The following is a 25187-nucleotide window of genomic DNA, read 5'->3' as shown; positions in this document are numbered from 1 at the left end:
GTTTATCACTCTGACAACTTTTGTGTAAACTCATCAGGTTTTCCAACATTAAAACTACTTCCTGAACTTGTGAATCACTTGTGAATCACTGACATGTGACCGTCATTTAATTCCCCTTCAATCTATTTTATTAATTGACAATAAAGTACATTCTGTAGAGTTAGCAAACTATGCCAAGAAAGTAAGTAAATAAATATTTGCAGATTACACATCATAATGTGTACATATGGAAGACATTAAGAGAAACATAAATTCTGTGTCTGGGTACAAATAAGGTTTTTTGAAGGACTACCAGAAATTTGTCTCCTGATTTCAAGACCACTCAGTTTTAGAAAAAATACTGCAAGGTGATGATTCCATTCAATTTAATTGTTGGTTAAAGTTTAAAATTGGTTGAAGGAAGTGCACAGCAAGATGTAGGCTCAGTCAAAACAGAGTTTAAGATGGAGTGTGAACAGAGATCAGCACATCAGTGGTTTCCCAAACCTACAGTACAGTCAGAAGAACAGTAAAGCAATGGAGTGGGGTCTATCTAAGAAGGAAGTAAATGTTCATTGGGGTTTTCTTCAGGAAATAACAATCTCTCCCCCTTTAGGCCTCTTTGTCATGGGAAGTGTTTGGCATTTGACAAAACATGACAGGAGCTTTGGGCACAATCGTGGGTGGACTACCACCAAGTAAGGCTATTAACAGCCAGGTTACCAGGTACATTGTATTTCCTTCTGTTTTTTGTTTGGTTGGGGTTTTTTTTGTTTGTTTGTTTGTTTTTTTGTTTTTGGTTTTTTTGTTTTTGTTTTGTTTTGTTTGTTTGTTTGTTTTCTGCTGTTTTACTTTGGTTTGTTTTTTGTTTCTTTGTGCATTTTGTTTTTTTCCTGAGTAAACAGATTCCAGTTCCTCTTCTGGTGAAGTCAGAGCTCTTCATGGTGTATCTCTGCAGGGTGATCCCAGATGCACCCTGGAAATCTCTGATATATGAAATTGAGTTCTCTATTTGCCATAATGAACTAAGAATGTCTACTCCAGCCTCTGATTTAGTTATACCACCTCTTTCTGATAGTCTCTTTCTGAATTGTGTCTATTCAGAGCCTTCCTTAGCCAGCCAAGTTAAATCTCATCTGTCTGACTGTGACCAGTCTGGCAGGATGAAAGCAAAGTCAAGATTGCCTCCCACAGTCTTGTGAGATAAAATTTACAGTAACTTAGCCAAACATCTTCCAGAGCCAAAGCAGTAAGCCCAGGGTTCAGAAACCATTAATGGGTGTCAGATCATGTTCTTCCATGCAGTCATCCATCAAAGGAATGATGAGTAACAGAAATAGAATTTCCCTGCATTTGTCAGTTTTCCATCTCTCCCACATGCACACACTTGATGGCTTTTTACTCAGAATGAATGAACAGAGTTGCTGTCCTGATGATCCCCTTGTCCTTACCAAACACATCTAATGGCTTGTAATGAGATTTTCATGCATGGTATTTTAGTAAGTAAGTTCCCATTGACTAAGGTGGCTTTTAGACTTCTACAGGTTCAGAAATTTCATTTGTTTTGGAGTCTTTTCTTCTGCTTGTGTTCAACATCATTTAACAACTGACAGCAAAATAGTTTTTTTCACCAGTGACCACCAGCAGAACCCTTTTTATCTCCCATAAGAAATGAGACTGTGGCAGTCCTTCCCAGCACAGAGCAGCAATGCAATTATCCCTATTATTTCAACCTTCGGTCTCACTAGCTAAATAAACCAATTTTGTCTTTGAGCAACACAATCAGTTCTTTGACTCCACTGAGTTCATAAGGAATTGGCAGTCCTCTTATGGGCACTCTCCACGGTTCACTAATCATGTCACATGCTTTTTGAAGGACAGACAGATCAACCTAGAGTCACCACCACAGAGCTGGTAATTCTTCTCAGAGCCAAATTTGTCCCTGGGCACCTTCAGACACTTTCCTCATAAGTAAAATAGGCATTTAGAGTTACCAAACAATGGCAAAGCAAAAGAAAAGCAGAAGCAGCTTAACCACAGCTGCCTCCAATCCATCAGGAAGAAAGTTTGATGCATTATGAGAAAAGAAATGATGGGATCAGAGATGTGTTTCTGTCCTATGCTTCTGACAATTTGTCAGGAGTCTGGGAAACCAGGGAAAAGATCAAGGGATGGGTGACATTTTTAATTATATTTATTTCAAATATATCCTTTCATTCACAGGCAGGACCTGCTCTCAGTGTCTGCTAAGACTTTGAAAAATAATATTTTAGTTTGTCAGTCTCTAATCTGGCAGGTAGTGACTGATGCTCCATAATCACCTCAAGTACATCTGCTTCAGTGCCCTTATCATGTCCACTTAATGGAGCTTTTATGACATGTCCAACAAAGTATTTCCTGCTTACCTCAGTGCTAACTGCTTCATCTGAGGGATTGATGAGGACTACAGTTTCTAAGACATCACTTCTGTGGTGAAGAATCTTCTGACCTGCAGAGAGGAAAAAAAGAAAAATTAAATTCAACCATCAGGGTATAAACCAGGACTTTCCATGAGTTTGCTGCGTGTCTCAGTGTGTGACAGTCCTCTGGCTGAAGGAGTGCCCATAACTCACCTTGGTCTCACAGAGCTGGGGCACAAAAAGGAGTAATCATCATCAGCTGAGCATCTGGCCCTGACAAACCAAGTGGAAACTAGAACCCACGCTGCCAAAATGTTCCCTTCACCCTTCCACTGGTATTAACACTGGGACACTGCAAAAAGTTCCCTATGGGGATGGTTAGTCACCAGCCATGCTGCCTTACTTTATCTCACTCCTGCTTACAAAAGCTGTAGCAACCAATGTCAAGCAACAAGAGTGACAGGGCATACAAACAACATCTAGATCCTGAATTAGTAATGTCTGGGCAAGTTTGGAGCAGCTTCACTACTGGCTTTCATACTTAGTCTATCTCTGTATTTAATAGTGATATTCATCTGACGGGGAGTGAATGCCAGAAAAACAAAACAGGACTGTTGATTTATTTTTTTTCCCCCTTATGTTAATTGGCAAGTTCTTATCAGGGTCTCTTTCTGTGAGAACTGCAGTGAGATTAATTAGCATTGGATTGTCATTTAGAAATCCAGACTGGTAATTAGTCTAAAAAACCAGAAGAGCTGTCCCTTCTGAGCAAACTGCTTGGCGCAATATTAATCAATTAAAATAATTAATTAGGCTTAAAAGGGAGTACGGGACAGAGACCTATTTGCCAACTCGGAAAACCTCCCCTGTAAAGAAACATAAATTAACGAGGCTGAGGAGAGTCAGGCTGAAAGGAGCTCCACATGCCTGAGAGCATCCTGTGAGAGGAAGGGCAGCCAGCCATTCCCACAGTGTCCCTGCCTGGGGCAGGCTCAGAGCTGCCCTTCCTGCCCTGATGCCTTAAGTTTTGGCTTTCATGTATTTCACATTCTGTGCTGCCCAGGGGTGCAGTTCTGAGCCTCACATTAAGTGCTGGTCAGCTCTTCACAGAGCAGGGAGACAAAACAAATCCTTTTCCTGCTGGAGACAAAGGACAACTTTCAGGCCAAAAAGCACAAACAACAGTGGACTGAAGGGAGGAACAAGAAGGATGGGACCTGAAGCTGTAATTGTACAATTAAACCCCAACATGCAAAAGAACCAAAACTTATAAAAGTGTGAGACCTTGTGATCAGTCGGTCATTTTGTGACCATTCTTTGTCCATCTTGAGTGTAGCCCTGGTCAGGCTCTTGTCCTGCCCAAGGTGTATCCTGCAGGCCTTTGAATAAATCCCTGCTTTATTCTCTAGTTCTGTGCAGTTTCCATTCCAGGTGAGCCTTCCCAAGGCATCATCCCCAGTGATGCTCTCTTCATTCCTCACTGACCAGCCTGCACCAGTCCTGTCTTCTTCCTCCTCCTCCTGACCCCCTGAGCTGCCTCTGCTGCTGTTTCTATGGGGAATCTCTACATTTATAAACATGTGAGCTCACAACCAAATGATAGAAAGTGATGGAGGAGGAAAATAGTGTTCTCAAGTAAAATGTGAGATAGGGTTGTAGTCTATTCTCTTGAGCACAGCAGTGCCTAGAAACTTACGGATAATATCTACTTAGTTTGAAGAAATCTAGTTTTCTTAATATATATTCTTTCTGCTATACTTCCTTGAAAGAAGGATCAAATTATATTACAAAAGGAGAAGAGAGCAGGTCTCACTCCCTCTGCAACACCCAGTTCTGATATTACCACTTGCAATTCCATTTATTTTTAAAATTTTGCTTCCTTGCCTATCAAAAATGCACATATAAAACTACAGTACATATAAAAATCCAGATGGCTCTGTTACCACAGACTCCTTTAGAAGCTGTTCTTTGATCTGATATTTTAGTTTTTGTCAGATTTCCCTTAAATTAAGAGTTTAGGCAGACTTTATTGAATCTTATCATTAAGGAAATGAAAGGAACCATCACCCTTTAGTGGACACTGAAATTTCTTGCTTAATAGTTGGTGATACCAACATATTTTGCTTCAGGCTAGACTAAACCTCATCCATCATTAGACATAAACACATTAAACAGAGGCAGAAAAAGAAATGCAATTAGCCACAAGACAAAGATGCACAGCTTTCATCAGGCTCAAAGCACACGCTTTGGACTGGACTGAAGCTGCTCCAAGTCTGGGAAGGATTTGACCTGAGGAGTCAAAACTCCTGCAGACCAGCACCAGTGGTGGTTACTTGCATCCTACCACCCTGCCCCAGTGGTTGTGTGGGTTCCTGGGCCCTGAGAGTGATCTCCAGAGGGAGGCAAAGTTCTCTGCACCATGCACATGGTGCACACTGAGAGATGCACCTGTGACTGCCTCCCTCTTCAATCCCTTAGCACAAACATGTTACTGATTACCACGCAGGGTGGGGACCCAGCACTGGCAGGGTGTGAGTCACTCCCATCCCATGGAACACCCAGGAAGTTTGCAGCTCCTTGCTGATGTCAGTAACATGGTCCCATCTCACTGCTTGAGAAATAGGAAAGGCTTTGAAATAAAAAAAAACAAAACTACTTGCAATTTTTTAAGAGTAACGCGGGCTTGCTGCCCAGATTGATATCCCTGAGATGCTCAACTGGAATGAAGAAAGTCTCCCATGGGAACGGTTTAATCAGAGAGAAATTAACTATCACAGTGTGGGAGCAGAAAGCAGCAACAGCACCTCATAAACTGGCAAGAGACTGTGACTTACTAAATTACAGATGGGAGTGGGAGAACCTGAGACTTGTGTACATCTGGAGTTGCTTTACTGGATTTTTGCAGCCTCTCTCTACATGTGACAGATCATTTCTGTGATTTGACAGAGGAAGAAAGGAAGAAACTTCCACATTGCATGGAAGTGGTTGGGTGGATAGATTTTACCTGCTTATAGTTCCTAGGGAGCAAGTCAAAGCCCTTTCTCAAGACTTTAATATATAAATGTTATTTGTGTTTGGAAGAAATTCAAGTATCTGCTCATCTTTTGACTTTATTAATTAAAGCTTCAAATTAAAACCTAATATGAACAAAGAGTCTGGCAGCTGTTTGATTCAGAACAAGAACAGAGAAGTAAACAGCACGTGAAAATTGCTTAAAATTGCACTCATCAACCCAGTTTCTATGGCCATAGGATCCTAATGCCTCCCTACTCATCCAAATACTAATGATATTTATTGTGTGATTATTGAGATGGGGATGGTGTCAGTCACGTTTCCTAGAAAAGTGATAGTTTTCTTAACTTACACAGTCAATTTTTCAGGCCAATCAAGTAGCACGAACACAAGGGACACTTTTAACAGTGGCTATATGTTAAATTTGTGCAAGCATAAAATGCAGATGAATGGCAAGGGAAAGAAATCAAGTCCTCATTTAAGTTTTGTTTAACCAAGCATCACTACTGACACACTTTTTCCTGGGTATGCCTGTGCAACCCAGCCCACAGGTGTGCCTGCTCTAACTGGCTACTCAATAGAGGGGTATCTGTATCTGCAAGTAAGAAGAAAATGATTTGCAGACCTGATGGGAGAAATGTCTAATACCCAGGCTACAAGAAGAGGATTTCAGAAAGCTCCTTCCAGGAAAGGTCTGAAAGCCCTGCAGGTGATGCCAGGGACAAAACTGCTACATTCACTCTTGTAACTAGCTGAGACAATGGAATGTGCATAACACAGGCAAAACTGCATTTATGCCAGAGAACATCCTGATATTCCAGGTAGACATCAACACTTTCTCCCTATAAATACAATTCCTACACAAAGTAAACACAGAAAGCAAATCCTTCCTTGTGGTCACTCTCAGCAGAAAGGATGAGAGGAACATTCTCCCTGGAAGTATGCCTTCTCCCTGAAAATGCTGCTTGACACCTGACCTGGCATTCACACACACCCCTCTGGGAACTTTAAACACATCTCTCATTTCTCATTGTGAAGAAGTACAAAGTCTCATTTCTCTGCCAGAAGAGGTGACGGCCGCGTTGCGTCAGCCGCCGTCGTGCTGGGTGGTATTTGCAGATGGCACAGCTTGCAAGCCTGGCTAATGAAACTTCCCACATACCATGAATATGCAATGACCTCCTGCAGCTAGAAACCCTCAGTGCTCTGCACTTGTCAGCAGCTTCAATGCCCAGGTTCCCCCCCCCAGCTGCCCCCAGACTTGTGGAGGAATTTTTAGATGCTGAGGGAGAAATCTTGCAAAAAATGAACCATAAAACATCCATCCCTAAAGTTCTAAGGGATGCTTAGACTCTTGAAAGACAGTATGGGAGCTTGTCAGCCACTAGTGATGGGAAGCAATAACTGATGTTGAAGAATCAGCTCAACTACAATCTGTTTCAGATTTACCATGCCTGATAAAGGTTGCTGGAAGGTTGCTATACCCCTTGCACATGATACATTAAAAGCAATAAATTCCTTGGGAAAAAAAAAAAAAGAGCTTTTTGCATAGCCAACAGTAATCTAATAACTCATACATTTTAAGTAACTTCAAACTGCTCACTATTTCATCTGCTATTTCTAGTGTGGACCTAAATTTTTTCCTCTAAAACCAGGTGTTTCACTTTGGGGTCTTTGTGGTTGTTCTGTATTATCAACAGAGTTCTCAGAGTCTGGAGGACTGTCATCTGATGGTTGCCATGTCTTGTACTAACTGAACAAATCTACTTTTCCTTGTTTTCAATGCAAATATCAGTGGGTATAAATAATCAAATAATACTGTAATTGTGACCAGCCCCAAATATCCTGTCTGCCTGGAGGCACTGCATTGCAACAACCATTTCAGACCATAGAGAAAGGAACAAGATTCCCTTTTATAGCAGACTATCAATTATGTGATGAAATCTTGCATAAATGATGTGGAGCACTCCATCCTCTTCACCTTCTTTGTTGAGAAAGGGATATCAAAGCATGCTAAGCTTTGTGCAGGCTGGAGAAATAGTGTCCAGCACTGAGCAAGGCAGTGATTTTACAGAGTCACCAAAGCAAATTCTGATGTTGTAAAACTCCAGGGTTCTGTATCTGCAAGCAAGAAGACAATTATTTGCAGACCTGATGGAGAAATGTCTAATATCCAGGCATTGTACTACAAGGACAGGACTTCAGAAAGCTCCTTCCAGGAAAGGTCTGAAAGCCCTGCAGGTGATGCCAGGGACAAGACTGCTACATTCAGTCTTGTAACTAGCTGACACAATGGGGTGTGCATAATACAGGCATAACTGCATTTATGCCAGAGAAGATGGATTCACTGCCTCGAGGGCTCAATTCAGCCCAATGGCTTCTTAAATTAAGGCTGTCTGCAAGGAAGGTATAATTTTTTTTCCAGCAGTAACTCCTATATATGTACGAATATCAGAATATTTTACACATTTCTAGGTGAAAATAAAATCCTGCTAGGATGCCAAGGTGATGTGACAGCTGTGAACAAATCTAATAATGAGTTAACATTGCTGAGTCCTCTGATGGAGACAAAAGTTTGGAAGAATGACACCACTAACTGCAAAGTGTGACTATTTTCCTTGCCATCATTTAAACCAGCTTGCTCTGGACATGATGGTAGGTTCAGATTCATATCTAGTGTTTCATGCTTTTTATAGGGAATTACGTGTTATCTCTGCAAAGTTAAGCTAATCTTTCTTGCATCTGATCAGCTGGAATACTGAACTGTGTTGTGACCCTCCAGAAAGCATAAATCTCTAGTTCATTTTCTCCCTCTCCTCGCAGAAATGGAATTGATATTTGAGTTTTATTTGGTTCAGCTGCAGCCTGGTGATAGTTAAACATTTTTCCTACCATATCTGATTTCAAACAATTTATTAACTACAAGTCCTGAGAGGCAATGTCCTGCATCCTCCTGTATTGTAATTTTTCATTTTTAAGCTCACCTTTATTTAATGAAATAAAGCCCGTTGCATACAATTTCATTTTTGTTTTTGGGTAAGTCCTTATCTGTCAGATCTCATTTGGGTTTATACCTCCAGATAATAACAGAGCTCTGAAAGTGGAAAGCTAGACACAAGATGATTATGCAGCCTGAACAGAGATTGCAAGATTCACTCTCCAGTTGTTGCACACAAACCCAGCTCACCAATCCTTGCCCAGGACTCTTAGACAAGTGGACCTGCTTGCACCGATTTTCAGAGCTGGATTCATGTGTTCTGCCTCAAACTTCAATCTCTAATACTTCCAGACTTATGAGCTCAGCTGTGCTAGGAGCTGTTGCAAGAACTCTCAGTGATTGCAGGGACCTCACTGCTCTGTGACCATTCACCCTGAAATATTCCTGAAGTTAATTCAAGACATTACATCACCTTTTTCACACCCTGCTGATCAACTAATCAGACTAATTGTATCATCTTTTCACACCAAATATTGATTTCTTGCATGCTGGCCAACTTTGTGTGACATCTAATCTGCTGTCAAAATACAGCCATTTATCAAGTAGAAGCAAACTGCTGCCCTTTCACTCCCATCTGTTAGTGTTGGGCAAATTAGTACTCTCAACTCTCATTCCTCACCTTCAGAAAATGGTATTTCTCGCTTAATTCTTGATACGTTACAATTTCAGATGCTAGAAGGACTCATAAAGCATTAAAAAACAAAAACTACCCTGAAAAGAAAAGTTGAAGCCAATCAGTCTAAAATAAAATAACAAGGAAAGTTTACATATTATTATTTTAATGCCTACTAAAATAGGTCTGTCTCCCAAAAGAGGGAATATGCTACAAAAACTGAACCAAGTAGCCTAGGGATATCACCATTGATTTCACTGAGTCTCTGGACAGAACTGAAATTTAAAACCAAAACTTCTGAAGACTTCAATGAAATCAGAGTAAAAAAAAAAAAAAAAAAAAAAAAAAAAAAAAAAAAAAAACCACCCAAAACCACCCAACCCCCCACTTTGCTGTTTATATGCTGAACTTGAAACAGTAGTGGAAACCAGTGCTCCCAATAAATGGGTTCACTCTTGACTTTGCTTAAGAAAAAATATCTCCAATGGTCAGTCAACAGCATCAATTTGTTCAATGAGTTCAGCTACAAGTTATTGCTATGAAGCTTTAAAATTCACAACCAGTGCAAAAAAAAAAATCTTTTCTTTGCAGTGAAATGAGCAACAGTCTCTGATTGTTGGAGTACTTTTTGGATTAGGAAATCAAACATTCCTGATCTATCCTTTGACAACCAATTATTCCCACTACATAAAAATTCTTTTTTTCTGGGGAAACTACACAGTATTCTAACCAGTTGTAGAGACAACAGATCCCTGGCAATAGTCTTTGTTTTCTTACATGATGCCACAGCCTTGCATGGCTGTCTCTGAATTCTGTAATTTCTGTTCTTCCATTGTCCTGTGCCATTTACAATCTACATGAAAAGTAAAGCTTAAATCCCAGAAGCCTTGTACACCAGTATTTAGCGGCACTGTGATTTCAGCAAGAGGATGGCAAGCACAGCACATAAATCTGAACTGGAACAGCTGGAATTATGCTTTCCAAAAGGAGAGCATGATTCTACTCCAAGAAATTATCTTCTGTGGCTCAGAAAGAGGAAAAAAAGGAGAGTTTAGAGAACAGAGTAGTTTAACATCAGGGCAGAAAGAGAAGAATGAGTGATGAGTATTTATTAGAGGGCTATGCAATGTTCCAAGTCATGAGAACTGCCTTAACCAACACCATGGCTGTAAGTCAGTGCAGCTTTGAGGAGAATCTCTTCCCAGCTCAAGTGTCTGACATGGGCTTTCATCAACAATTCATTTACCTGAAGCCATTATCTCCCTCATGAATCACTCTTCCAACCTTGAAACACAGTGCCAGAGATGCTAGAGGACTGCTCAATTCATCAACTTGTTTGCCCTTTGATCCTTTCTATATGGATTGTATAGCATTTTCCATTATTTTCAAGGCAACATATAGCACTTATTAATGTTCCAGATAATTAAAATTTAAGATCTTCCTCCAAAATATTCAGAGTCTCAGAGTGACTTCCTGAAATATGTATCTTAATTGTGTTGTAGAATATTTCCACATACTGGTTTTGTAGATAGAACTCTACAGATACTGTGTTCTCTAAACAACTGCTTTTACCATTTATTTTATCTTTAGAACAGATCTGATAAGTGTGACAGACTTTTAAACCCATAAAATACATACAGGGAAACAATTTCCAAGGTCATATGGAAAAAGAAACATGAACCTTTAGAAGCCAACTAGAGTGCTGCAGCTAGAAAATCCTTTTGGTTCTGCAAGTACATCACAATTTTGTGTTTTAGAGAATACTGAATACTTACAAAGCTAAGCTATGCACAATGGATTTTTTTTTCTAATGGACCCCGTTAGCTACTTCCAAGAGCTGAAATTCTTCCATAAACTACTTCTCTGACTGCTCAGATATTTATATTATTTAACACTAACAATGTTATCACTGCAGAGCTTGAAACCCTGGCTTCAAGCAGCAACAGAAAACAGCATCCAGTGAGCTTGGTGAGGAATTTGTCTGGGACTACCTAGGCAAAAGCCAAGAAAATTCATCTTTTCCTCTGCATCTTTTCTGTGCAGATTCTGCAAAATTGAGGCAGGCAGGTAGGTAAATGTGAGGTTCTCTGTAAGCATTTGCCTTGGATTACATACCTCTAGATCACAGAATTAATAATCTTAAGATGCTCTTAAGAGCAAGACAGTAAATTAATGGCAAATATATACCACAGCCAGCTCTACATTTTTAGGTGTTTTCATTGTCTCTCATAAATCTCCCTCCTACCCTTAAATCCTAATGGCACAGAAAATAGCTTTGCTCTAGGATGCACTGCAGAACTGGTCTGTAGAGCTGGAGATTTATTTTTCAGCAGCACAGCACAGTGCCCTGGTGCTGCAGAGAAACTGGCAGCCAACACACACCAGGATGGGAGACTGCAGTAATGCAGAGCTGACTCATGAGTCCTGAAGGTCAGTAAAACTCCTCAGCTGAAACTGCATTTGGGAGGGTTACAAACCAGGGGGAGAAGGAGAGCTGCACAACATCAGACTTCTTCCATAACCCTCTTTGTCTAGAAAGAAAGAAAATTTCTTCTTTTACTTCTGGAAAACATCTTGGACCCAGGAGTTAAAATAATCTTGAGCAGAGCAGATTACTTCCCAGTATAATTTATTTAAAATAGTCCCTGCAATGTGATATTTTAACTTTGGTCAGTTGTTCAGAAGAGGAATCTCTCATATCTCAACTGTCAAATAGCCAAATAAAATCTCATTTGGGAAAAATGCTACTTCTTTCTCAATACCCATATCTCATACTTCATGGTTTATCAAACACATCATATTTCATAATTCACAGGAATGGCCAGAAGCTTAAGTGTTCTTTTGTTATACCAGGTGACCAGTATATTCACATTACAGACAACACTGTTTACTGGGCTGTTAAAAGATGCTAAGCTGATTTTTGTGTATTTTTGGCACTTTTTCCAAGGGCTGCTTTTAATGGGAAAAAACCAAACTCAACCAACCAAACTATCAGATTTATCTTAATTACTTCTTTTTAAAAAGTACAGTAGTGCCAATCTCCATTAATTAGCTTAGCATCTACCTCAAATCCAAGTATATTCCACAGGAATATTGCCACCGAGGTCAATGAGGAATGGAAAAGATTCTTTGATTATAAAGATCTGCTTTTGAAATCAAGATAGGAAACATCAGCAATTATGTTTCTCCCTCAGTGGTATTTAACCAAGTAGCCAAGACCCTTCCTGTATTTCAAAAGAATACCCAACTACCTCAGTTAAATTTAAATTTATTTTATTTCAAATGTTGCCATTGCTAAAACCTTTTTTTTTTTTTTTTTTTTTTTTTCATCCTTTTACTTTGCCTCCCTTTGCTGCAGTGCCTGGCTGTGCTGTTCAGCCCACAGCATCCTGACTGCCAGGGGAGGGAATTTTTTTTTTCTCCTTTCCTCTGCAGCACACTCTGCAGATGCTTCCTTGCCCTTCACTGCAACTCCCACTTTTATAAGGAAAATGGAGCACAGCAGCATCAGGGAAGTGATGACGTAAATTTAAAATGCGTCGCAAACGGATAAATACTGAAATGAGTACTTCAGAAAAAAATAATTCCAGAAGTTTGCCTTTTCTCTTCCCAGATATCCCTACCCCTGAATACAATTTCAGTCTTCTATATCTCCTTAGGGAGAAGTATCTGAATTTTGATCACTTCAGAAGGTTTCTGTTAATGTTCCTAAATTGCTGCAGCCTTCTTCTTACTAATGGGTTTTCATCACTACGGCAGCTGAAGCCAAACCCAAAGCTCCAATTAAAATCCTCTGGAGGATATTTCTGGTCTTGGTATCATTACCTTACGTGCAATTAAGTTTTAAGTTCATCTGCCATTCCTGTTGAAAATCTGACAAGTCAATACAACCTATAAGGGCTTCACACAGAGGGAATCCGTTCTTTCCCCAGAGCACGTTTTCTTTGCCATGTATTTATTAAAGTTTCTCAGTTTAGATATAATTTTTATTCTTCCTCCTAGTTCAAATCAGAGAGAATTTCCTTATCTTGGAAGAATGAATAATAAGGAATAATGAATGACAGATCTGTTTGCAAGCACTAAGGCTGTTCCAGGAGCCTTGCGCTGCAGATTAGACACTTTACTTTGCAGTATTTTAGAATTACTGATGTTTGAATCTTCCTATGGCCTGGGAATCGGTGTATTTTCTTGTGAAAAACCCCCACAGTTAATAATCCACCCTAATCCCTGTATTGTATTGTTTATTTTGTACCAGAAAACCCCATATGCTGTTTGTCAAAATATCTCCTTAAAAATAATTTACCTCCTGGTGCTCTTTGAAGAGCTGTGAAGTTCTTCTTTCCCAAGTAACATCACAGCTTTATTGCTATTCCCTGAACAAACCATAGAATCACCAAAGCTGTATTACAGTGCAAAAGCTGTATTTTTAAATAATTGTGTTTACTCTTGTGCACTTCGGGAAACCAGGATTCTACTGAATGTGGTATTACTATCAACAAATTCACCAGCTGTGGAATATCCCCGAGTCTCTGCAACCAACAGAAAATACAACAAAATGCTCTGTTTGTAAGCCTCTAATGAGAACCAGGTATAAGCTTTTCCCCTGGCAATTGCTCAGCTTCCTGGCTCTATAGCAAAACTTGCCCAAAGCTTTTATTCTGCTTTACATATAAACAGTGTTGCTAATCAATTTCTGGATTAAATTCACTGTCTCTTTCTAGCAGAAACTGCTTCCTTGGTCTGAAAGAACAGAGCAATTGTTCCACCCCAAGGCAGAGACAAGAGAGAAAATTGCTCTTAAAATCTTCAAAACACCTTCCTCCACTGATTCTTTGCTGGATGTGGGGAATTCTTCACTGTGATGGCTTCATACAAACTGCAAATGTAATATGAAATTGATTGCCTCTGTGTGCAAGACAGGAAAATACTATTAATTAATGCTAGATTTTACAGAGAAGAAAATGAGAAGGCACACCTGTTTCAGCACAAAGGGAACATTCTTCTGGGTTTCATTTCTGGAGTTAAAACAAGCCATAAAATAGTCCCTCCAGTCTTCGGCCTTTAATTGTTGGATGATGTGCTTAAGTACAACCAATATTATAAAGCAGAAAAAGACAATACTACCCTCTAATTAGATTATTAAAAACAGAGAGCAGGGAGAAAGCCAGCACGAATCTTCAGGAAATACAAACCCATATTCAAAAATTATGTTGCAAAGGCAATGTCTTCTAACACCTAACCTCTAAAATTTCACAAACCAATTATCCTTATCAGTGGTTGGAACTGTAACAACAAAAAACAATGCATAAACTAGAAACAGTGTTAATCCATATCCACTGATACAAGAAAAAAAAATACCACCACCAGAGACCAGAGGATTTGGTAACCAGAAATCAATGAACCAGCAAGTGTGACAGCAACAACTGGCCCTCTAAATGACAAAGTGGAGTGACTTCAGAGGCCAGTCAAGCATCAGTTTGGATGATTTTATTTCTTTACTGGTCCTGGATCCCCTCCCTATACCAACTTCGGATAAGTGAGGAACAGATCTAGTTCTGAAAACACTCATTTTAATCTTTAAATGTTTAACTTGTTAAATCTACTTCTTAGGAAGAAGCAGATGCCCCAGAAATAGCTCAGGCAGCCTCTGAGGTGAGGAGGAGATGACTCCTCCTTCAGTAATGAGAGGATCCTTTTTTTGCTTAAGCAGCCACAGCTTTTACAGGAGGAAACAGAACTCACACTTGGTGCAACAGTTCACTCCTGTATATGCAAGAACTGCTGTGGAGAAATGGGTCCTCTCTAAACAGATAAAGATCCACTAAACTTCCAGAGAGCCCTCAGCAATGCTCAGCACACACCAAAACTAGTCACTTTAAAATGAAAGCAAGCAAAATCTCACCCTGTCACAGAAAGCAGAACATTTAATTAAATATGAGCTCTGCCTTAATTTCTGTCTCTTGCAGTTAAGTCTTCTTACCTTTTACTAAATCTTCATTGTTATTTTGGTAACCCTAATCACCCTTTATGCCTCAAAAACACTTATCACTGAAAGTACCTATTACCCAGTAGGAATAGTCATACAATTTTGGCCTGGTCCTTTGTGAAACACTTGGATGGTATGATTGCTTAAACTTCCAAGTTTTATTCTTCCCTTTTTGTGCATGCTTAACTCCTGTTAATGCCAATGAGAATTATGTGCATACAACAATGAAAGATTAAACTCTTTCACTGTCTAAGGGATGCTATCAGCCCTGTGCTGCTTCAGTGAAAAAAAACCCCAAACAAACCAACCCCCAAGGATATTGCAAATACTATGGGGAGTTAATCTCATTATATGCTACTAATAGCATTTGTGGCAGTGTTTGCTTCTTAGATCAACCATAGGTGACCACCTGGTGCCTGGTAACTAGAAAGCTGCTTCCACAACACATGCACAGGCCAGGCTCTTCTTGGGAGACTAATCTGTAAGCTGCTATGGCTCCAGCCTCCTGACACTTTCTCTCCCACTGAGAACAACATGTGGTTTTATTTTCAGTTTGAATATTTTTTTAAGTGAATGACAGAGCCTTGTGGAAAAAAAAAATATATATTTTTTTAAAGAATAGTGGGTTCAAATGCAAAGATTTTTAGTTATGTATTAATATATTGTGATGTTTTCCAGGGCAAACTTCACGTGGGCTTGTCTTCTTGAGTTACCAAATAATTACATGATCAGGGTTCACCTAGTCCTTTCCAAAAGTGAAATTGTTGCAGGGCTGATTTTAAGTACTCTTCAGGAGAACCACCAGTGAAAACAAAGACATCTGCAGAAGAGAAACTAGGATACTGAAAAACACATAAGATGTCTCTTTTATTGGTCAGCATTGCCCTGTCTGTAATTATAGAAGATAAGTATTAAATTTAAAAAGGTATTTTCAACTAGGTTTTCTTAGTGTATACCAATTCAATCAGCAGTGTCATGCTGACTTGAAACAGCCAGTGACCCAGCACACAAATGAGCCTCACTGCAGATTTGAACAGAAAGGACACAATCACCAAGCAACTGTTTGCAGGCACCAACTGAATAATTAAAGCTGGCTCCATCATACAGATGACACATCATGCTGTGAAAAAAAATTACCTCTGGCAACTCATGGTTCTGCATCTGAAACCTAGAAAACTTAGGGTTAAAGCACAAAGAATGGTGATCACCAACCTTTTAAACAAATTTCATATTTCTAATTGCATCTGGCAATTGATACCAAGTAGCCTCCAGCAAAGGACTGCCAAGATGACACATTCCTAGTGTCAAAACCGAAATCTCTAAATGTGTTAGGAGAGTATTTTTAATAGAGCTGATGTGCTAATACAGGCATACAGCAATGAGGACTGCAATTAAAATACAGTTCTTTCATTTTGTGTGTTTTAAAAGATGTCTTGTATCCATATTCCACCTAGGGACACTGACAATTTATTTAAGGGGTATCTCTTGAGCAATACAAAGTGGATACTGGAGATACAAAGGTTCTGTTTAAATCAGATGATTTAGAACGGGTTTTGACCCCTCTCCCCAGCAAATTCAGGCGTTGTCTTTGCCTCTGTGCACAGACTGGAAGTGTGCTCCTGGAGTTCTCACCTGCAGCCCCAAAGGTCATACTGTTGAAATTATCTTGATGCTGTATCCTTCCCAACAAAAAAAAAGAAAAAAATGGGGAACACAAGAGCCACAAAATAGAACAGGTCTTGGAAGTTTCTTAAAGGAGAAGATCCAGATAACATTGAAAAAACACTCAGCTCCCACATAGTTGAGAATGAGGGAATGTGGTAAATTTGGTAGATAAATGGTAGTTTTTTTGGAAAAAATTAAAGTACAAATTATCTATCAATAACCAATATCTACATTTTGATTTATCTAAGCCTCAATAATTCCTGCAGGCTTTCCTCTCAAAAATTCTGCAGAATCTAAAGTGGCAGAAGTGGGGATTTTGTAGCATTTGGCAAGATTCCATGAGGATATTAAGAGGCTTAGTTGTTAATAATAGTGTGCCCTTGGACAGGCATGCACAAAAAGAGGTGTATTTCAACATACTTGGAAGAAGACCTCTAGAAAAAGCAAGAGAAAAACATTTTCCTGATTCAGATGTGATGGTGCACTACTGTGTATTTTCCAAGAACAGATGTATACACAGTAAACAAAGGAAGTCAAGTCTGAAAGAAGAATTAGGGCAGTCAAGCACTGTACAAATTCAGGATGAGTGTGCCTCAAGCTCTGTCTGTCTCACAGTGAAGAGTAAGCACTAGGTCTGCACGGGTGCCAGAGTGCAAGGAAACATCACCTTTGCTCAAAGGGTGAGGTTTCACTGTGTTACCTGAGTATTCTGTACTGCCTGCATTCCTCAACCTAAAGGCCATTTCTGGAGACCTCTTCTCCAAAGTACAGTCACTGTACAGGTTTTTATTCAGGTTTTGTTTTTTATACATAAAATTTCTGTTGTTCAGTTTATAGCTCACACTCTGCCACAGGATGTGCTCCATATCCCACTGGCCTCACTACTGTGCAGTCCTACCTAGGCTGATGAAAACCTCACCCAACCCAGATAACCTTCCTCATTTGCAAAAGAATTGGCACTGAAAGAGCTGATTTTTAAACACCCAGAAAAAGCAAATCCCCAGTGGTTATAAAAAGAGCCATTGGTTACAGTGGCTGTCCCCACATAAGCCCAGCCATGTGGCTAAATCCCATATGCTGCTACTCAGTTTTTAATAGGTCATTGGGCAAAATTTCATTCATTTTTTTATGAGGGCTAAAGTTAAGACTGAATATGACTGCTGGTAGGCATGGGGTAGGAGATTGTGTATTTCCCTAAAGAGGTTTTTATATTCACTGCACACAGCTAAGAAAGATAAAATGAAAAAATGTGTATGTTTATCCTTTCACTAGGACTGCAGTGCTGGAAACATGCATTGCTTATCCTAAAGCTGCTTGTATACAGCCAGTTAAAAGCACAGAGCCAAAAGACCCATTTACTCATCTGCATGTCATGGGGATTTTAGAAACACATTAAGATCACCCTTGAGCAGAGCAGGTGCCACCCAGACAAAAGAGGGCTTTGGTACTCTCAGGACAGTTCACATCAGGAATCCACAAGGAGGATTCCTTGGACCCATCCTCTGTGACAATCAGCAGATCTGCTGAGGTGAATTTACCTCCCCATCACTTCCAGGAAAATCCTGGTGGGCCAGACTCATGCTTTCCAGTGCTTTAGGAAATCACTAACATGGTAGGAATAAATCAGATTTAGATTGCAAATCAGTGCCTCTGACCCCCTCCCTAGCACCCCTTCATTCACACTTTGAAGGTCTCAGCAATTGCTGGATTTCCAACAGATCTTCTTTGGCCTCTTTTCTCCAAATAATGCAAGAGGGTGCCTGTGCTTTTGTTTTTAATTTAGGTGACAATGAAGTATGTGGTAGAGTCCAATCAAATTCTAAGCAAAGATAATGTCTGGCATGAGTATTAGACCCTGACAATAATATTTGATTTGTTCATCAATAAAACCCTCATAATGATATTTACAACTGAGGGAAATGTTCCTCTTTTATATGCCAAAGAATATTAAAAAAAGAAAGAATCTCCAGAAAACTGGCACACTTATTTGCAAACTGTCCTTGGACTGGTTGTTATAAAACAAAACCACGTGTTCTTTGGCATAGCTCTCATTGTTTATAGATTTAATCTATTTGCTGTTTGTGAGTATTAGATCTTGATCTGCAACTTTAAACAAATCCCTGCTGCTCACTGAGGTGAAAGCATGAGGACTTACACTTTATGTCATCAAGACATATGTTTGCTCTTATTTCAAAATATTTATAAAATATCCCATGCAACTCTCCTTTGAATTCTATTAATTGCTTTCATTTACTCAGAGATACTGGAAATTCAGTTGGCATTGCAATGTTTCATTTAATCCAAGAAACTCTCAGAAACACCTTATAATATTCAACTGAGTCAGATGAGAGTTCTTAAAATATTAAGGGCTCATTTATATCTTCAGAGCTTATGTCAGTTTTCAAGTCATATGAATTGTATATGCACACCAAGTGCATGGGAAGGATATGTTCATGAGCAAAAAAATCAACTTAAGTCTGACCTTAAGTTCTAATTACACTGATGCCGTCCTCTTTTCCATTATTTGACTTCTGTGTATTAACATTCCTATGTATTAACATACCTATGAGACAGTGCTTCACTCTCATTTTCTCTCAATGTTGATCTACACCAACATTAATATGCTCACATTTTTTCCTACCCATTACAAGTATCTGAGTACTACCTACTCCACCAATATCAGACTTATTCTATGTGCCATTCTTCATCCATACGCATATTTACAGTTTCTAGAGTGCCCTCTTTTCTCTTATTTTCACCTCCAAGAAAATTATTCCTTTCTTATCTCACCATCAGATAATATATTAAACAATAGGCTCATCTAAATTTAAATTATGGATTGTAGTACGACTCCACAGTTTGTGTGGCAGTGAATTCTAAACCCTTCTGAATGACAAAAGATCTTAATCCTGGCTCTGAGCAACTTAATTCCAGTGTTTGAATCTTTCCTGTTCATAAAGCCAAGATGTGAACACCGGCCAGACAAACTGCACCACTGAGGTATAATCTGATGGCTGGCAAGGATCTGTCTTCACTTGGCCAAATCCACTGCTGGATACATCAGTGGTGGAACTACAGGGAAAGGAGGGAAATAGGAAAGCAGATCTCCTGGGAAGGATTGGCTCTCTGACCTTATGATGAGGATGAGACATCCCATCCCACTTCACACCATGGAATTTTACCTCCTTTGCATCACAAAATGCAAATAATATGTTTGTGGTGATTAATTACAGAACTGCCCTCACTTCTTTGCTCATTCCTTCCTCTTCTTGATCTTTGCCTCCTTTCTGTCCAAACTGTAATTTCCAGGGGCAGGAGCTCACATGGGAGATAAGTGAGCTGACACAAACATGTGATATAAACAAATAACACAAAAGCAGCATGAGCTGCCCACGTGCCCAGCCTGCACTAGGGGTGCTGAGGCTAAGGAGACATCTGGGACATTTTGTGTCTTCAGGCCCCCCAGAGAAGTGGACAAGGGCAGTATCAGCACATCAGACCACAGCTGTGGACAGGGTAAGTGTTCATGCCCCAGCTGTGGAGACCTTCTTCCTTTCATCCCATTCCAGAATACAATAAGGGAAAGCAGACGTTTGTGAAAATGTACCTGACAAAACCAGTCTTACATTAGATGGGAAACAATGCTTTTCTGGTAATAAAAAGCTTTTAAATTGAATTTTTTTTTTACACCATTTGAATTTGGAAATTGGGGGGAGAGGGCAGGTGACAAAAAAGACATGTAAAATCTTAACGGGCTTGCCTTCATCTGAAAAATCCTGCACATAAAAAAAAAATAAGACATTTTATCAAAATGTGAATTCTACTGAAAGACCATTTTTAATTAAAATATGTTTAGCTAAAACCTTTGAGCAGTTTTGCAATCTTTATTTTCAGTAACAAAGGTCGAAATTACACTTCTGGTTTCCTCCAAGTAAGTGTGCCTTCCAGCTCACTCCCTGAGCTCCTGGGAGCACTTGCTTGCTTTATCTCTGACAAAGCCCCTCCAGGCCACAAGGACAGGAGGCCAGTCCCAGTGTGTGCCACATTTACATTTGGAGTGAGTGTCTCACAGCTGCAGCTGCTGGCCAGTCCTTTCTGTCATTATTTGCATTTCAAACAGGATCAATGGAAGCAATGAACTACAAAACAAACTGAAGTTCTACAGAGAAAACTAATGCCTTTTTTTCATTCTGAATCAGCTGCCAGAATACTGAAAGACTGAAAACTTGGTAAGACTAAGTTTTCAGTCCCTAATGCAGAGTACCATACCAGGTGAGACCAACAGTACTTATCTGTCAAAAAATTGTAATTTAAAAACTTCTACAGCTGTTGGTAACCTAGTTCTTAACAGGTAATCACCTATGTGATTAAAGCCTAGCTTAAATACTTTGAACTATTCAAAAAAATAGTGTAATATAAAAGAAATTGAGGCTAAATAACTCTTTCCATTTTCTTTCCCCAATTCCTTATGCTGCTCTATGTTTCACATGCTATAAAAGTCTGCATTTCCTGCCTGGAATTTTGATTTGTGATTCCCAGACTAAAAACTATCTCAGCCCTATTGCCATATCCTTTAGGTCATTTCTCACTTGCATTGATCCACAGTTTTGAAAACTTGCTTAGGAGGCCAGTGTCACAGCAGAGAAACTGCAGGCAGTTATAAATCTAGATATAAATCTGTAGGGAAATGGGAAAGGCAGGAAAGTCAGAGGGAACACCCCATAACAGTCTCAAGTGTCTAACATTTAATCCTGTTCATTCTCCTCTGCTTCCAAGCAGCACTGTCATCCATGCCCTGCTGTACTTCCAAGTGATATATATCATGTCTAAATACTAGAGAACATTTCTGACAAAAAAAATCCCCAAGCCACAGCTATTCCCTGGTGAGCAGGGCAGTAAGGGAGCACTGGGATGTGAATTGGCCACACTGATCCTGTGGGTATGACATCAGACCTCTAAAGCTGATGGCTGGGGCACTAATAGCAAGAGTACTTTGTTTCTTAATGGACCTCTGGGTTCCTCAGCACACCCTGAGTACAAATAGTTCAGCATTAGCCCTTCCCTTGACTCCTTCCCTTTTTCTCCTCTCTACAGAGCTGACAAGTGGTAGATAAATAAGCTTTGTAGAAAGTGGCACTAACAAGGTAATTATTTTACCTTCCAGTCTTTGATAGCAAAAGTTCCAAGGATTGCTAGATCCTACAGGGACTCATCTCTTTATAGATCTCTTACAAAGACGTCTGGATGCACTTGGAACTGTGTCTTGGACTCAGCCAGACACAAAATCCAGGTTCTGTCCACAGAACATCTCTTGACATATTGCAGAATAGTTTGTCCATGACAAATTAATTCCTACCCAGAAGCAATTTGTTTTCTGCCTACTTAGAATCTCCCTGGCTATAATTTGTTGGGTTTTGTTGTATTTTCTGTGTGCTGTGAAAAAAGTTGTCAAACAGCTTCACTTCAAATAAGGCAATGTCTGTTCACTGTTTACATTTCTGCTTGTAAAGTTGTTTAATGAGCATTTAGGAAATAATTGCATTTTATAACTTGTATGCAACTGGATCTTTGTTCCAGTTATAGCCATTGTACATGATTTGCAATAAAACAACAAAAGTACTAGAGAAGATTATAGAAGCATAGAAGAATGTCAGATTATAGAGTCATAGAATGGTTTGGGTTGAAAGGACCTTAGAGATCACTTCTTCCCAATCCCTCTGCCATGGGCAGGGACACTTTTTGCTAGACCAGGTGCTCAGGGCTCCATCCAGTCCAGCCTCAACCACCTCCAAGGATGGGGCATCCACAACTTCTCTGCAACCTGTTCCACTCTCACAACAAAGAACCTCCTGCCAATATTTAATCTAAACCTACTCTCTCTTATATTGAATCCATTCCCCATTTTCATGTGCTCTTGCATTCTTTGTGAAAAGTTCCTGGCATTCCTTCTTGCGTGCTCTTGTTAAAAGTCCCTCTCCATCTTCCTTGCAGGTACTCAGAGGCCTCAATTAGGTCATCCTGAAGCCTTCTCTTTTCCAGGCTGAACAAACCCAATTCTCTCAAGGGAGGTTTTCTATTCCTTTGGTTGTCTTGATGACCTCCTCTGGACTTGCTTCCAAAAGGCTGTTCCAATAAAAATTCTAAGAAATGCCCTTCTTTTGCTAAGGATCTCAGAGCTGGGTGCAGTACTCCGCATGGGATCTCACCTGGATGGAGTAGAGGGGCAGAATCTCCTCCTTCAATAATTATACAGAAATAATTTGACTGTGTACATTTCTCATGGACCATCTATCACATGCTGGAAGCCAAAGAAACATCCTATGTTGCAGAATAAAGGCAGATCCAACTGGCTTTTAGACATTTTCTTCACTGACTTCAGTGAAGTGAAGAAACTCACTGGATTAATTAAAAAAAAATCTAGAAAATGTCTTAAATAAAGGATTTTTCACACCGCCAAAAGTATTTTAACTTGCTCATTAGCAAGCCCAAACAAACTTAATGTTGACAGATTTTAAATGAATTAATATATTTATTCACTGTGCACTACAATGTGAATTTTCTTTTGACTTCAAGAGTAAGTTAATTGTGATTGGATTGTTGGAATATTGTGAATTCAGACATAAATTATTCATCCTCTCTCATATACTTCTATATCCCACTGCAAGTTACATGGAAATTGTCCTTGTGGCACAGATTCATCTCATGTAAGTTGGCACAGCAGCAGTAGGCTCACATCCTGTGTTTAGCCTGCACTTAGAAGAGGCCCAAAAAATTCTGCTTGAGAATGTCTTTAGCAACTAACAGCTCCTGTGGACTGAGTTCTACAACCTATGTGGAACCTGTGTGTCCAGCAGTGGTCCCAGCATAAACTCTCTGATTATATTACCAGATGGATTTAAGAGCTGTTGCAAACAGTTGAAAGAAGAAACAGTATTTCAATGGAATGCTTAAAGCCAAATTAAATTAAAGGCCCTAGGTCTAATTCTACTAATTTAGGTCCAGCCACCTGCTGAGGTGTATGTCCTTTTTAACCATCTCATTTAAGTTCTTCTCGACAAAAACAGAGTAAGAAGACAAACTGGAAGACAGAGAGAAAATGTAAAAAACTGTACACTTAAAAGAGCTATTTTTAATATCTCTGAAAAAACAAAAACAAAAAACAACCCTAAACATGAAAATACAAGTGTTTACATCTTTGAATGACAGGATCCAGCCGAATTTCTACAAGCATGGAATGAGTTACTTAGTAAGAAGTTCAGAAGTAGACCCAACCATGTAGTAGTAGAACTTTACTCAAGTTATAGTTATAATTTTTATAATACTAAAGTTATAAAAATTTCAGAAGACAATCTCTTGATTTTGTGTCTATTCATCCCACGTATTAGCTTTTTATTGTGCCTTAGGTTAATGTTGAAAAGGCAGTTTAAGGAAAAATGTTTGTGAAGGTGCTAATTATATTAAAACACTTAAAATTCTAACAGCTTATTTCTCTAAGTGTATGTGCAAACCAGAACCCAGATTTGCACCCTTCTTTGGCCCACAAACACAACCTTCTAGTTTGTGCTCTCCTCTGCTGTTGAAGACAAATCCAATCATATCAGATACTTATCCAGTGACGACTTAAGGACAAGTGAAAGATGAAAAGGAAAGTTACTTCACTTCCCTCTCTTACCTCCAAGCATGTCTGATTTTATTCATGCCTGTCTTCTGTGATCTCCTTTTGTACCACACAGAGCTTATCAACTGACACAAAAATAAATGTATAACAAATATTTTACAAGACCAGACAAAGGGATTTGCTAAATATAAAGAAGCTGCCTGGTCAGACTTCTAGTCTTATCCCTGAGGGTGAGCCCTCTTGCTTCTGACATCTCTCAAGTTCTTGCAATACCCTCTCAAGTGCTGCTGGCAACCAGTGATTAGTCTGGTTCTCAGACACCTTGAGGGTCAATAGAAAAAAAAAAAAGGCAACAAGTCCTACAGATTACCTTAAAATCAACTTGCAAAACTGGAAAGCTGCAATGGATGGCTATAAACACTTCAGAAGGGATGGGCAAGGAAGGAGAGGCTTTTAGGTAACCCTGGAAGTTAGCAAGTGTTTTGATTATCTTGAGCTGAATGATGGTCACAATAGAGTTCAGCATTTATGGGTAAGAATCAGGGGGAAGGCCAACACAGTAAATATCCTGGTTATAGACCAGGATATGGTCTGTTATAGATCACCCAGCCAGGATTAAGAAGCAGATGAAATATTCTACAAGCAGCTAGGAGAACCACTGACCCTTGTTCTTGTGGGGAACATCAGATAATGGATGTCTGATGGAAATGAAACACAACAGAGACAAAACAGCCTAGGAAGTCCCTGGAGTGTGTGGAAGATAATATCCTGGCACAGCTGGTGAGGGAGTAAACCAAGGAAGGTGCCCCAAGGAATGTGCTTGTCTAACCTGATCTCCTTCCAAAGTGTCCCACTTGGTGGATGAGGGAAAGGCCATGGATCTTTTCTACCTGGACTTCAGCAAATCTTCTGACATC

The 25187-nt window shown here is 39.5% G+C and overlaps 1 protein-coding gene across 1 annotated transcript in view; it reads right to left on the bottom strand.

Annotated features, from left to right (window-relative positions):
- Window positions 1-25187, bottom strand: part of MAP1B (microtubule associated protein 1B) — a gene marked incomplete at its 5' end in the record, with an annotated part of 71959 nt that overhangs the window by 23145 nt on the left and 23627 nt on the right. Inside the window, one exon of the mRNA XM_083884153.1 lies at window positions 2385-2467. Coding sequence (XP_083740279.1) covers window positions 2385-2467 — 83 coding nt within the window. The remainder of the gene's footprint in view (window positions 1-2384; window positions 2468-25187) is intronic.

The sequence above is a fragment of the Zosterops lateralis genome (assembly GCF_965231275.1).
Source record: "Zosterops lateralis genome assembly, chromosome: Z".
NCBI classification, from domain to species: Eukaryota; Metazoa; Chordata; class Aves; order Passeriformes; family Zosteropidae; genus Zosterops; species Zosterops lateralis.
Note: the sequence above shows the minus strand (reverse complement) of the source record. Positions and strands in the feature narration are given on the sequence as shown.